We start from the raw sequence: 14560 nt of genomic DNA, 5'->3' as shown, positions 1-14560 counted from the left end.
CTACTCTGTAAGCCTCATGTATCAAATACTGATTTTTTGTGTGCATATATTAATTTTTTTTCATATCCATAAATCAGTGGTTTGCTCCAGGCATAAGAGATTTTACAGGAACTTTTGCCTTAAAGAAACTCAGGACTGAACATTCTGTTTCAGATCATAATTTAATTTTTTTTTGTAATAAGACCTCTGAATTTAGGCAAAGAGAGGTGCATAAAACAGACAAAGAGAGACGCAGAGTGTGTTACATTTCTTGTACAAGGTTATATTAGAAGTAAAAGCTGGAAATTATGCCATCGGTTGTGCTAGACTGTACTGATGCTATTTTTGTACATTTCCCTAGAATATGTACTAGAAATGTAGCATTTTCTTTAGACTTCACAGCTGCAATTAGACCACAATTCAATAGCTACTGTCATGGGAAACTTAAATTCAGATCACAATTTGAGCTGAATGGAACACACCTGTAATTTTGGGATTATTACTTATTTCAGGCTTATGTTTGTAAGGAGTTTATGTTTTTCCCTTCTAATATTGAAACCTTATGTTTATTTGCAATCATCATCAATTTATCCTAAGAAGCAGCAAGTATCTTGAAAATTGTCTAACCACTGAAATTATGCTATACTTACATGTAAAAGTAGTTGAAATTACCATTCAAAAGGTCAGTGAGATAAGTGCAACTGTCTTAACTGAGAATTCCTATTGAGAACTCCTGGTTAGTCTTGGGTCCTTCTGGCCATACAGTTTTTTAATAATTTTAAATACAGAAAAAAATAGGGGAAACCATATCTGTGATTTTTTAACAATCACCTCTTAAAATTAGATCGAAACAGCTAATTTTTTGAGAATGCTGATGTTAATTTCTTATTTTCTTTTTGCTTGGAAAGGAGTGATGATCACGTGGTTTTTTTCCTTTGCTTGCTTTTCAAATTGTTTTTATTACTGGGAGAATTGCTGTTTTCAAAAACAGTGTAGGGACCACGCAGCTTTTTCCTATAATCGCATTGTTCTTTTTGATAGTGCATGAGATTTAGATATTCTGAATAAGAGTGAGAAAAAATAATATGAAAGAAATGTGTGCCCATTTTCTGAAAAGTAAATGGTGATTGTAGTGTCTAACCTGAGGGATCTACTGACACTGTTGTCCAAGCCTATCTGAGCCTATTTCTCTCACTTGGAGAAATTAATGGAAGGGTAAATGCAACATGTTTTTTAAAAAAAACCCAAACCTTTTTAATTCAATGTTTGTATGTCATTTGTATTGCTCTTCAGGCTTTATTTCCATATTAAATTTTTTTTTTTGAAATCTACCTTTGTCTTCCATGACTTCTAATCATACAACTAAGACCAACTTCAAGGTCAGTAGTGATGTTTGTATAGCTGGCATTTATTTTCAATTTACTCAAGAGTGCATCGTAATTCTTAAATTTGTATCACTATCTTTTCAGTTTAAACTTTAAATCTTAAAGAAATTTTTGACTGTGAATTCATAAGTTATAATTCCCAACTAAATAATTCTGTGATTCTGTGAGACATTATTCAGACTCTCATCCCTAGATTATAATGCTTAGTTAGTCTCATGACCCACAGGGCCAATTAAAGGAAAGAGGAAGAAAGAAAGTGAGAGGAGGTGCAGTCTGTATGCCTCTAATGTAAATTAGGCTTTTTGCATGTTTTTCACCCCTGCACAGCCAGCCCTTCCCCTGGAAGTGAGTTGGGGTGGCAGGGACTGAGCACAAGTCTCAAGGCAGAGCAGGGAGTTGGCTCAGACAGCACTGCCCCACCCCTCCTGTGGTCACCTTTCCTGTAGCAATGCTCGGCATGTTTGAGATCAAACACGCTTAGATCAGGTGCTCTACAGTTAGGATTATTAGAAGTCTAGATTTTGGGAGTTTTACTTTGTTTTGAGGGTGGTTTGTGTGTTTGTGTGTATTCTTAAGAATAATTTAATAGTATCTTATTTGAGTTGGGAAAATGCTTACAAAAATACAACAGAATAGATATATATATGTTATAGCAAAAAGAATTTCTCGTAAAACTTAGCTGCGTGTTAATTTGAAGCCAGACATCACTATAATTACACTTCTGAGATTCAAAAACATCTTATGATTGGCCACTTTTCGTAAATAAACTTTCTACCAGTTTTCTAGGTAATCCAGTCTAGAAGGTAGACATTATTTAATGATTGGTGTTCCTTTGTGTTGTTCACCATTATTTTGTCTGATATTTCTGAATGACTTTATGTAGGATAAGAAAAAAATGAAGCTTAGCTAATTTCAATGTATCAAGAAAGCTCTAGAAGCTCAGAAAAAATCCTTAAAGAAGTTATAAGTGTTTTGGGTTGTTAGTTTAATTTGAAAGATGGTAGATAAACCCAGTATGCATTTACTGATATTTGGAAAAACTGTTCTTTTATTATTGAATGAACATTTAAATACAGTGACCACTCAGACGTTGTAGCGCTGATTATGAGGTAGAGGTGTATTTAAACCTGCTTTGGGAAGAACTTTTACAGAAGAAAATCGTGTGATTAGTTTTCTGCAAATATTTCAAATTGTATGGACATATTGCTAAAAATTAATAGCAATATGTCCATACAATTTAAAAAAAATTCTATGCCTTGGATAGTTCTTATTTACAGTATCATACAACAACATTACTTTGTTATAGAGGTTTATATATGTTACAATATGATAATATTCTAATTGCTTTTGTTTAAAAACAGTCAACCAAACGCACACACAGACATATGACAAAGTAACAAAAAAACCCCAAAAAGCAAGCCATACATATCCAGCTAATAACTTCCAAAATTACTTATTTCAAAGGGACAAAGGGAATGGAAAGAAGAAAAAACAGTTCATATTCTTGGTAAATTAAATATTTTTTGAATCTCCTTATTCTGTAAAATACATGACATACTTAGCAAAATGTCAATATGAGGAGAATCTGAAATTTTATGGATTACATGATTTGTCAGTTTTTTTCTACTGACTAGCTGGTTGCTCTTATATTTCAGCTAATCAAGATCACTGTATGCTTTCAGAATGTCTGTCTAATGAAAGGGATGCGAGTCTTTAACCCTGACTCTCTATTGAGGTCTGAGCTATGTACATGCCAAAAACTCCCTTGGGAATATGAGCAGAAGGGAGGGCCAGAGAATAAATGTGGTCAGTGACTGCAAGCTGTACTGTTCTACATTAGTTGTATTAGATAAAGCCTGGGAAACCCTAGGATATCTGCAGAGTCTTCAGTTTCCTGTATTGATATAATTTATATTTCTGCGTAGTTTTCTTGTAACTGAACAAGAGGATCAAAAAAAACTTGAAGTCACTTTAGTTTTTTATTCTACACTGGAGCAAAGATGACTTCTAAGCCATGTCTTCTATTTCCCTAGCCGCTACAGAATAAGTGCAGAGCTACTGACAATCTTCTCAGGTTGAAAAAGTGGTAACTGCATTCCTGGAAACCTTCAGTTTAGCCCTGAAGGTGTGATTCATAGACTATTTAAGCATCTCTAAGAGTGTCTTGGGGCACAGATTTATAAACAAGAACAAGTGGTATTTCCAGACACACATTCATGTTAACTTCAATCTGCATTTTCTTCAAAGGCCATAAATGTCTCATTAGACTCAAATTACACTCCTCTGCCAATAACAAAATCATTGTATGTGATCGTATCTGATTTCAGATCTTCCTTGACTTCTCTGTGTGGTGTGCTGCCAGAAGTTGTCATTTTGAACTGAAAATTCTGATTTGGATTGATTATTTTCGATTATTTGAATGAGTGATACTTCCAACTAAGAATTTTTTGCAAGCAGTTTGTATGCATTTTTCTAATATTTAAAGCAGTAAATAAAAATATGGAAAAAGTACAACACTATAAGTGATAATAAATAAAGACATGACAAGGACATGTCTTTCTGTAGAGAGTACATGTCAGTCTGTAAAGGCATATTAAATAGCTGACCATATACATATAATTGAACATCAAACTAGTTTTGATATATCTAAAAACCTTTCTAGAATGCTTAGTTTTCTATTTAAGATTAATCCCTAATTGAAATCTTTGACTCTCTATTTACATCTTCCAACATTTTCAATCATGTATCTAACATCCTATAATAGTCGTCACCATTCACAAATTAATAGGCAGCATGCCTTCTTCCTTACCTCTCAATATTATTACTGAAAATTATTTTCTGTGTCTTTGTGTATGTGTGTGTGTACATTTCACATGTGAAACAAACCTTAGGACAATGGTCATTCCTCTAGTTATGTTGATAAACTGAAATGTGTAATATTTTCTGCCTAATTGTGATACTTTCTGCCTAATTTTCTTCCCTAAACAAGATATTTTTGCTTTCCTTGCCTCAGTCTGAGTTCTTTGCTTCAGTATAATAGCAAAACCAGTTGTTCCCAGGATGCACAGCTCCCAGAGCTGGAAGCTGGGGAAGTATGGAGAGCTGAGTGAAGCCCCGTTAATCCAGGAGGAAATGGTTAGTGACCTGCTACTTATAGCAAATTAGACACGCATAAGTCTATGGGCTCAGATGGGATACACCTGAGGAAGCTGGTGAAAGAGCTTTAAACTGCTTTAAACCACTTAGCAGCAGTCCTGCTTAACTGGAGAAGGTCACATTGGTGGAAAATTAGCAAATGTAATGCCCATGCACAAGAAGGGTCAGAAGGATGACCCAGGGAAACACAGGCCTGTCAGCCTGTCCTCAGTGCTGGGGAAAGTCATGGAACAGATCATCCTGAGTGCCATCACATGCTGTGTGCAGGACAGCCAGAGAATCAGGCCCAGATGATACTCACAAATGGGTTTACCAAAGGCAGATCCTGTTTGACTAACTTGATATCTTTCTGTCATAAAGTAACTTGGCTGGTGGATAAGGGAAAGGCTGTGGATTTTGTTTATCCAGACTTCAGTAAAGCACTGGATACTGTCTCCCACAGCATTCTCCTGGGGAAACTGGCTGTTCATGGCTTGGATGGGTGCAGTCTTTGCTGGGTGAAAAGCTGGCAGGATAGTCAGACCCAGAGAATGGTGCTGAATAGAGTTAAATCTAGTTGGCAGCTGGTCAGCAGTGGTGTTCCCTAGAGCTCAGTATTGGGGCCAGTTTAATGTCTCTATTGATGATTTGGAGGAAGGGATCACATGCATCCTCAGTAAGTTCACAGATCATACTAAATTGGATGGGAGTATTGATCTGCTGGAGCGTAGGAAGGCTCTACAAAAGGAACTCGACAGGCTGGATTGACTGAGATCAGTTCTCTGAGGATTGATAAGGCCAAGTGTCAGGTCCTGCAGTTGGGTTGCAATGCTCCAGGCTTGGGGAACAGTGTCCTGAGAGCTGCTCAGCTGAAGGGGACTTGGGGGTGCTGTTTGAGGCTGGCTGGATATGAGCCAGCATGTATCCAGGTGGCCAAGAAAGCCATACTATTTTTAGTACGTCACATTTTTTACAATTGCATATTCTCTCTGCTGTATCAGCTGAGGATTTCCTTCATGTTGTCAGTTTTGATTCTCTCCCTGCTGGTAATGTGTTCACTCTTGTTTGTTTGTCATTCCCATTTTCTTTTCTTGTTTTATTTCCTCTTTTTTGCTTTCTGTTTGCCCAGAAAATTTTTTTTCTCTATCCACCTTTCATCATCTGGATCACTGTGTTTCCTTCCACCTTGTCAATTTTCTTAGTGCTGCATTCCACATTTCTTAGAATGTCATTACAAACTTCTGCAGTGTGGGTGTCTAGGGAATAAGAGCTGTTGCTCCTCTCTAAGCACAGATATAAAATCTGTGGAAAATCTGATTTGTGCTGCATGATCAGTAAAGTGTGCTAAAATCAGGATGGGACAGAGCAAGTGGAATGCTACTCAAAATCAACCACCTGCTGCCGATTTTCATTGTTAAAGATGGTAGCAAAAATCAGAAGGGAAAGTGATGCTTGAGGAGGAATTTTGAGAGACCCATTGCTGGCTGACCACTCTGAGTGCCAGGGAGCAGCTGGAGTGGGGCTGTCCATGGGAGAGGGTGACCCAGGAGCTGTGGGCACTGCACAGCTGGCAGGGCAAGACTCTAAACTTCTAAGGTTCCCCGTTGAGGGTGGGCTGAGGACAGGGACAGGACTCTGCCACCACCCAATAGTTGTAAGGCTGGGGTGAGGAGTCAGGTCCAAGGTCTACCTGGGGACCCAGTGAGGCCAAGATCCAGGCTGGGCGTGGGGTTTGGCATAGGGCTTCCTGCATCGTAACTTCCTTCCATTGTAACTCAGGGACTGATAGACCTGGTGGTGCCCCTGGAGACATGGAAATTAGAGCTGTTAATGATTTGTCCTTCAAAAATGGTGCTCAAATTGCAAGTCCTAGAGAAAATGTCAGTAGAAATTTTGGTCCATCACACGTAATATGTATCTGGTATTTTTCTGGCCTCTGGTGTTCTGGTGTTTCAACAGTTTTGTGGTAAGAGTGGCAAAATGAAATTTCAGGAGTTTTGAGAGAATAAAATGTCATTCAGATTATTTTCCATGTCTGAGTCCTGACTGAAAACAGGACCTGCGTGTCCCCTTAAATATAATTTTGATATATACATGTGTGTTCATCGTACCAAATATAAGGTATCAGTGTCAGTTTCTTATAACAAGGAATTTTTGCTTGTGGAATTTTCTTACCTGTGGAATTGTTGTCTGTGCTTCTGAGTTGAGTAATGGGTAAAAAGGAAGTTCCTAATTTATTTGGGCAGGTAGAATGTTGATGTGTGTTTATTTCGACACTTGTAATGGTTAGCATATACATGCAGGTGACTTGCATTTCATTAAACATTTTCAGAATTATTGTATTAATTGCCTTCTATTTAAAAATAAAAGTAAGAGAGTGCAAGCAGGTAATGTTACATAATTGTAACACTGTAGGCCAAAAGGTGACTTAAGAGATTGTAGCATGCTTTTTTTTTTCTTTTAGCTTTCCATTGTTCTGTCAGATATAGAAAAAAATGAAAATAATAAATTTGTATCTCATTTTGACTGTTCTCACACTTCATTTGAACTAATCATTTATTGCATTAATTGGAATTTCTGAATTAGATGGAGGTAAATTAGGTTGTCATACAGAAAAGAAGTCATGTCTTTGAAAAATATTCTCTAGTTGTCAACTCACAGCAAAAAGAGATTATCCAATACAGGAAACAAAAGTAATAAATGGTTCCTGTGGGAGTGCAAAGAGGCTTAAAAAGAAGATTCTGTTTATTTAGGGCAGAAAATATCCTCAAGCTAGCACTTGAATGTGATACTCTTCCTGAAATCAGAAGTGTTTGGTCTGTGGTTTGGTTTGGAAGCATATAGAGAAGCAGAAAAATTTGTTTTGTGGAATAATCTTATGGCTTCAAGTTTAGCTCTCTTAACTTACATATCTTTGGAAACACATAGCTGACTATGATATCTAAAGTTCATTAAACATTTTTGGGCCTTGTCATGGAAGTGGTGTGTGAATGTACTTTTATAGCTTTTTTTTTCTTTTATTTATTTATTTTTTTTGTTTAAGGTTTATGCCAACATAAATTTGTCTGTTGATTTGAATTGTTTGTTTTTTCTTGGCCGCAGGCTGACTGAGTGGGCTGGACTTCACTGAAAGGAGCCATTTCACTGGGGCAGTGGAATAACTGTGGATCTCTTGCCACTCCACTTGTCGGGAAGTGCTGTGTGTTGCCAGGATTAATTCAACACTGAAGTCTGGGATGGGCCTTAGGGGCAAACACTCCCTTGGTTCTTCTGACATTGGGATTTGTCTACAGCCAGTCAGCTGAGGCACCTACCACACATCAGCTTTTGTTTTTTTGTTGCCTGAACAAAGATACATTTTCCCTCACTTGATCTTCTTTTGAATACTGTTTTATTAGTTTTCATTTTCCTTGACTGAATAATTTCTCCTGGCTGTGGAAAAAAGAGCCCTGCTGATGTTGATTTAAATAATGTCGAAACCAATGGGACTCCTATGGCTGCCTTTGATCTTCACACCAGTGTGTGTCATGTTGAATTCCAACTTCCTCCTGTGGATAACTGCACTGGCTATAAGATTTACTCTCATTGATGGCCAAGCACAATACCCAGTTGTTACAACGAATTATGGCAAAATACGTGGGTTAAGAACACCTTTGCCTAATGAGATCCTTGGTCCAGTGGAGCAGTACTTGGGTGTTCCTTATGCTTCTCCTCCGACGGGAGAAAGGCGGTTCCAGCCCCCGGAGCCGCCGTCGTCCTGGACGGGTGTCCGCAACGCCACGCAGTTTGCCGCTGTGTGCCCGCAGTACCTGGATGAGAGGTCACTGCTCAACGACATGCTGCCAGTGTGGTTTACAGCCAATCTGGATACTGTGGTGACATATGTTCAAGATCAAAATGAAGACTGTCTGTATTTGAATATCTATGTGCCCACAGAGGATGGTAAGTACCCTGAGACCCACACTGCGGTGTGCTCACCGGTTCAACATATGAGGGGTGTCTGGGTCTTCAAAGCATCTTACTGATTTTCAACCATGCTTTATCTATGGAAATGGATAATGCCTCTGAATATGAATACTTTGTAGATTGAATATGCTTGCATAGATTCTCTCTTACTTTTCAGTGCAACACCAACCTGCAGTTTGATTGTGAGTAGTGGCCAGGGTACGTCAGCCAGCCTTAAACTTACATCTAAAAGACAGCTGAGAATCATTCACAAGAGAGGAAAGGGAAAATACACTTCAACCTGAAGTAATATAGTCATTTTTCCATGTATGAATGCTACAAACATACTGTTACATGCTAATTTTTAAAGAAGAATTTACCTATTTTTTTTCTTTATTTTATTACAAAATTTCTGGGCCTACTGTTAACTCTGCTTGATTTTAATAGATAATAGAAAATTGTTACAGGAATTCCATCAGCAGGAGCTTTTTTAGGATTTTTGTCTGAAACTTTTCAGTCTAGCTTATTTTTCTTCATTTGCTAAATTTAAAATGAAATCAAGGTGATTTATTATGCAGATTTGAAGAGATGGCTTTAAACTTTCATCTGTTTTTTGCAATACTTTCTCAAGAGAACTACTTTAAGCCACTTTCTATAGACAAAAAGGATGAACACAATTGGTAATACAGAACTCTTTGAGCATTTACAATCTTAAAAATTGTAGCTGTATGGCATGATGAATGTATCTTTGGTTGTTTTGATTAGGATTACTTCCTACAGGCAAGAAAACCTGTTTTCATCAGGCGCCAAACAAGCTAAGTCTATTATTTCACAAGGAAATAAAAATAGTACTAGCACTTATATTTAATATTCCACTGACAGCTATTGCTTTCTGCTAATTAGAATGCAGTTACAGATGTATAACATGAAAGATTTCTTTCAGATATGCAAATCCCCTTCACTTTTGCTGAGGGTTTGATTTACACAACCAAGGCATTGTTATTTCTCAGTAACCATACTCTAAATATGCAAATTTTCTACTTTGATTGTTATAATCCTTCTGCCTTGATTGGCTTCTTTACTCACAATTTCCAAGCCTGACTGCCAGCAATAAACATACCACCTTCTTTTCCTGTTCGCATCAGCTGAAGCAAAAACTTGAGAACTAAAAATAAAAGAGTAAGGTTTGGGAATACTGGGAGCTTTGCAAACGTAAATACTACCAAGGTGCTTAGAGGAAAAATGCTGTGAAAGGAAAGCTGTGTTTATGGGGACTCTGTGTGCATGAGTGTGTGTGCGTGTGTGCCCCTGTGTGTAGACAAAGGAGCAGGTCTTTACAACACAATTCTTTCCCTCTTCCAGTCTCATTGGACTCCTTCTTACTCCTTGGATAATGAAATAGATAATTTTTTTCCCAAATTTGTTTATGTTCTGGATTTTACCCTTCATCTTTTAATTAGTCACTGGGGTAAGCTTGCCCTGAGAAAGCATTCTGGGTTAAGATTTTTTTTGTTCTCACTGAAGGAACATGAGTTCTACTTACTCGGTCTTATTTTAGAATCCAGTTTTAATAAATAATACATTCCTCCAATCTAATAATGGGACGTTTCATTTATTAATTAGAGGATACAGGAGATTAGATATGGGAGAATATATGTGAACATCTAGGAAAAGAATATTTAATATCAAATGAAAAGTAGTAAAATATTGTGAGCTGAATGACTAGCAACCTCTAACAGTCATCTTGCTATAATAGATAATGACATTTGCTGTTAGATTTAAAGTAGACAGGACTGAGAAACTTAATTTCACATTCTGCAGACCTTTTTGTCCACTTACTTTTGCAAAAAGCCTGGTTTGCTCTTCCTGGTTTTATAATTTCTTTAAATAGCATGTAAATGGTATAGAGTTGCTTTTATATCTCCAGTTGAAAGTACAAACACATGCATAAAAATGTAGCTGAATAATGAGATGAAAAGTTTTGTGTTAGTGATGAGCTAAAGGTAAGTTTGCTCCTCTACAATATAAATAACATTTTTAAAATATTCCATTGGGAAACAAGAACATTAAAAATGAATTAATTAAGTACACAATGTTTTAATTGTATGCTGTTTATCTTATCACTAATTAATAAATCTCAGAGGCTTTTTAGTGAGGAATATATGTGATCTTCTGACCATAAAGATTCTTCACGGGAACTGACCTACAAACCAGATGCTCTGAGTTAGTGTGTCTCCAAATCACTCTAAACAGTCTTAAATAGTAGTGCATACAATCTGATTAAAGATGTTATGCTTCATTATATGAGTCCTAGTTGGCAAAAATAATCTGTGTTGTTATGGAAACAGACCATGAAATTAGTTTTTGAAGCAAGATTTCAAAGTGAGTGACTTTGAATTAAATTCACATTTTCAATTCTTTCTTCAGTATAGATTGATTTAAAAGAGCTTTGAAACTGTTTTCTAGAAGAAAAGGTGGCTGGAATCATCCAAACCTAATAAATGCTCTGGTTATGAAACTTACTCTGAATAATTTTTTTCCTTTTTTTAATCTTTTTTTTTTAACTTTGGAGAAAAGAATAAAGCAACAGCTAATGAATTAACTGCAGTCATTTGAAGTGCTTACTTTAAAGCAATTCTGGTGAATAACTAAACAAAAACTCAGGTTTGGGGATTTTTTTTTCATTGTTTTGTTTTGTTGCAGTTCTTTTTCAGTATATAGCATTACCTGTTTCTTATTATTTTTGTAGTTTGGTGAAAGAGAACCAAATTTTGACCATGTACTTTCAATAAAGGGTTGACTAATAAATGCACAAATAAATGACTAATAAATATATCCTTCCATCTGATTTCAGAATTGCTTCACTAGAATCCTTCCATGATAAACTAATGGGAATAAGAGCAGAATACAGTCACATTAACTAGACAGATAAGTTTAGTTAGTTCTCTTAAAAGATTTTGAAATGTTACTGCTGTGTCTGAAGAAGTACCAGGAAATTAAATAACATAAATCTATAGTTCCTTAAAATAGTTTGAGCTTCTATGTTAAGAAATTAAAATAATGTTTTACATAGTCTGTGTCTGTATTAATCCTAGCCTTTCTTTAGACTCAGAAGATGCTGGATTTCAAATGTCAGATAGCAGGAGAATCCCATCAGAATTTCCTATCTTAACATGTCCTTACAAAGCAAAAGCTATCTTCCTTTTTATGGGCTGCCTTTTTTCATTTTAGGTGAAAATATTATTTATCATACAAGTCAATATACATACTTAGAAGAATAATACTGCAATTCTGTCTTGTAGATTGTTATTCTTTTGCTGTTTTTCACTAGACAAGTGTTTTTTGGTGTCCCTTTCCTTACAGTAATACTTCTATTTCAGAGTATCTAAGGTAGCTGGAGATTTTCACTGTTTGTTTTCCTTCACCTTTGGAAGGGAAAAAAAGTTGCAACCACTGTGATCCATTCAGATTTTTTTATTTTTTGTTCATAAGTGTAAATAATATTGCAGTTATGTTAAAGATACACACACAAGCAATAAAAATAAAATCTAAGAAGATTATTTTATATGTCAAACCTATAATAATAATAAATTACTCAGAACTGAAGTAAATAAAATATTTATAGTGAAACTATCATTTTATCATTTTGCTTTCTAAACATTTGGCTTGATCTGCAGTATTATTTTTGTGGGTGTATATTGTCTAGGCTGCTTTTGCAGTTACTATGAATTGTAATTTTCCACAAGAATACTTGAATGTCAGTTTTGAGGAGGTCATCTAGGGAGATGATATTGAGGACAGTGTGTTTATTATAACTTCAGTCTGAATATGGGTTTATCTACAGTGGAAATGCTAGATTGAAGAGGACACAGACTGTTAATCGGCTGTGCTTAATCCCTGGCCTTTATCATTTGAATCTGTGGATTCTGAAGGAGATTGCTAACTCCTGTCATAACCGGGGTAAAAAAGTGTAACAAGAAAAAAAAAAACAGAAAAGATCCTTAATTTGTATTTCTTTCATTATAAAATTCAAAATTTCATTAATAACAAAGCAAGATTTAAAAAAAAAAATCAATACAGTAAAGCAAAAAAGAACAAAACCCAACAAGAACAAATAATTTTATGTCTGTCTAAAACCTGCTATGTTCAGATCAAAAAAGAAAATAATAAAGGTTACTTTTTGTTGTCTTTGCTTGATCATTGAGAAGCATATATACTTTTTACTCATTTTGGCATGTGGATAGAGTGAACATTTTACACAGGGGTGGGGTTTTTTATCCACTATGTATCTGTTGCAGATTAACTAATGAAGTATTTAGCATCTTCTTGTTTCTTGCTCGTGAGCTCTTGTTTCATTTACTTCAGAATAAATACAGCTGAAGTGACAACAAAAGGTGGGAGGCCATGGCACTTATTAAGGCTGAATGGGTAGGTGATAATTTTTCTTTAGATTATTGGAACTGAGGTTTGCCCAGGATTTAACTGTGGAATTCCAGTAAGAAAAAAGTCTTGTACAAAAGCAAAGAGATAACTGTGCTCCTTCTCTGGTAGAGATTGACTAAATATTCCTGCAGCTCTTGACTCTGTGTCTATTTAACTGAGAAATAACAAAATGAAAAATTTGAGCAAAGCTGGTTGAGAAGATGAGCCTTGGACTGTCCCTTTTGCATATTATGAAATGAATAATTGCTGCTTAATATACAATTGAGTGCTTACAGTTTTCTTCTTGCAATTGCTGCTGAGTACAATGTCTTTAATGTGGAAAAAGCATTTTTATCAAAATTATCCTAATAAAATGTAATTGATAAAAATTGGGGTTTTTTTCCTTTTTTCTTTGAGGCAAAGAAAAAGACAGTGTAAAGATTAGGCTCTTCATTTTGATGGCATAGAATAAAAAAGTAAGCTAATCAATGGCCTCTTTGTTACCATGAGAAATAAGGGATCAAATGTAAAAATAGGGTCATACATAAAAATAGTGTCACAGTGAGCAAGATAGTTGCAATATGTTCAACATAACTTTTGTTGAATTATTAGAAGGTGATGCTAACAATAATAGTAACTTGTAATTTCCAAATAAACTCAATGTTCTAGACAATAGATTTTCCTAAATGTTATGTAGTTTTAGGTTTCAGTATTTGTATATCAGACACTTTTCAGGTAATCTTAAAATTTTGATTGTCCTATTATCTTTTCACTACTTTTGTAAATATAAATAACTACTTGAGAAATCAAAGCAAGGATTTCTGTATATAGCTTTAAGGAATTAAGAATCCAATATCTCTTGTATATATGTTTACAGTTTCTATTGTTTCTCAAAATCTTTACTACATATTTTTTAAAGTCAATTATAATTTCTGTAATTGGCATAGGAACATATAGTTTTACTTATGTTTTCTGACATATTTTTAAAAGCAAATTAAATACATTTATTTACCTCTAAAAAGATTTTAAATTTGTTTTAAATCATACTTAGGACTTCTATAGAAAATAATGTTTAAACATAATGTTCTTCTGAAAAAAAAACAAAGGAGGAAATAAAACTTTGTTTTCAGTTTCAGTATTGCCATAGGTTTTGTTGGTGACTGGTTTATTTTTAACCCCCACCCATTCAGTCATTTTTTTTTCTACTCTGGAAAACTAAAATTAATTATTACAATTTCATTATGTAAATCCATGTCAGCTTATAAAAACACATATAAAAATTACATAAAATAAGACGTATCCTTTTGTAAAATGATTGTATTTCTTTCCAGGGTGAGAAAGATTGATAGTAAATAATAATTACAATACAAAATGGCAATGTTATAATTATTGCATATAATACCAGTTGAACATAAATATATACTTTTTAGGATCAGAGAGAAAATTGCTCTCCATTGTGAAAGATAAACTCCCTGTTGTGTCATACTGCCTCAAGCCAATTCTTTCACTGTTAGGGTCCGATATATCCCCTCCTCCTAATCCAGAAATATTGTGGCATCTGTGAGAAAGGAGGAGGCATATGTCTGGCTGTTCTCTGCCTACCAGGATAAAGCTGTGGGTAATCCAGGCCCTCATTTCACATTCTTGCTTTTAACAGTCGCAAATACCTTCTGACACCAAGGAACAGGACTCTA

At 35.3% G+C, this 14560-nt stretch overlaps 1 protein-coding gene across 2 annotated transcripts in view; it reads left to right on the top strand.

Moving 5' to 3' along the window:
* Window positions 1-14560, top strand: part of NLGN4X (neuroligin 4 X-linked) — a 160630-nt gene that overhangs the window by 43441 nt on the left and 102629 nt on the right. For both annotated transcript variants that reach the window (XM_054271442.1, XM_054271439.1), the window contains exon 3: window positions 7602-8441. In XM_054271442.1, coding sequence (XP_054127417.1) covers window positions 7970-8441 — 472 coding nt within the window. In that variant the 5' untranslated portion in view covers window positions 7602-7969. The remainder of the gene's footprint in view (window positions 1-7601; window positions 8442-14560) is intronic.

This window comes from Melozone crissalis, unplaced genomic scaffold, assembly GCF_028551555.1.
Source record: "Melozone crissalis strain CALT ecotype California unplaced genomic scaffold, PUWL_Pcris_2 ptg000013l_1, whole genome shotgun sequence".
In the NCBI taxonomy this organism is placed as follows: domain Eukaryota; kingdom Metazoa; phylum Chordata; class Aves; order Passeriformes; family Passerellidae; genus Melozone; species Melozone crissalis.
Note: the sequence above shows the minus strand (reverse complement) of the source record. Positions and strands in the feature narration are given on the sequence as shown.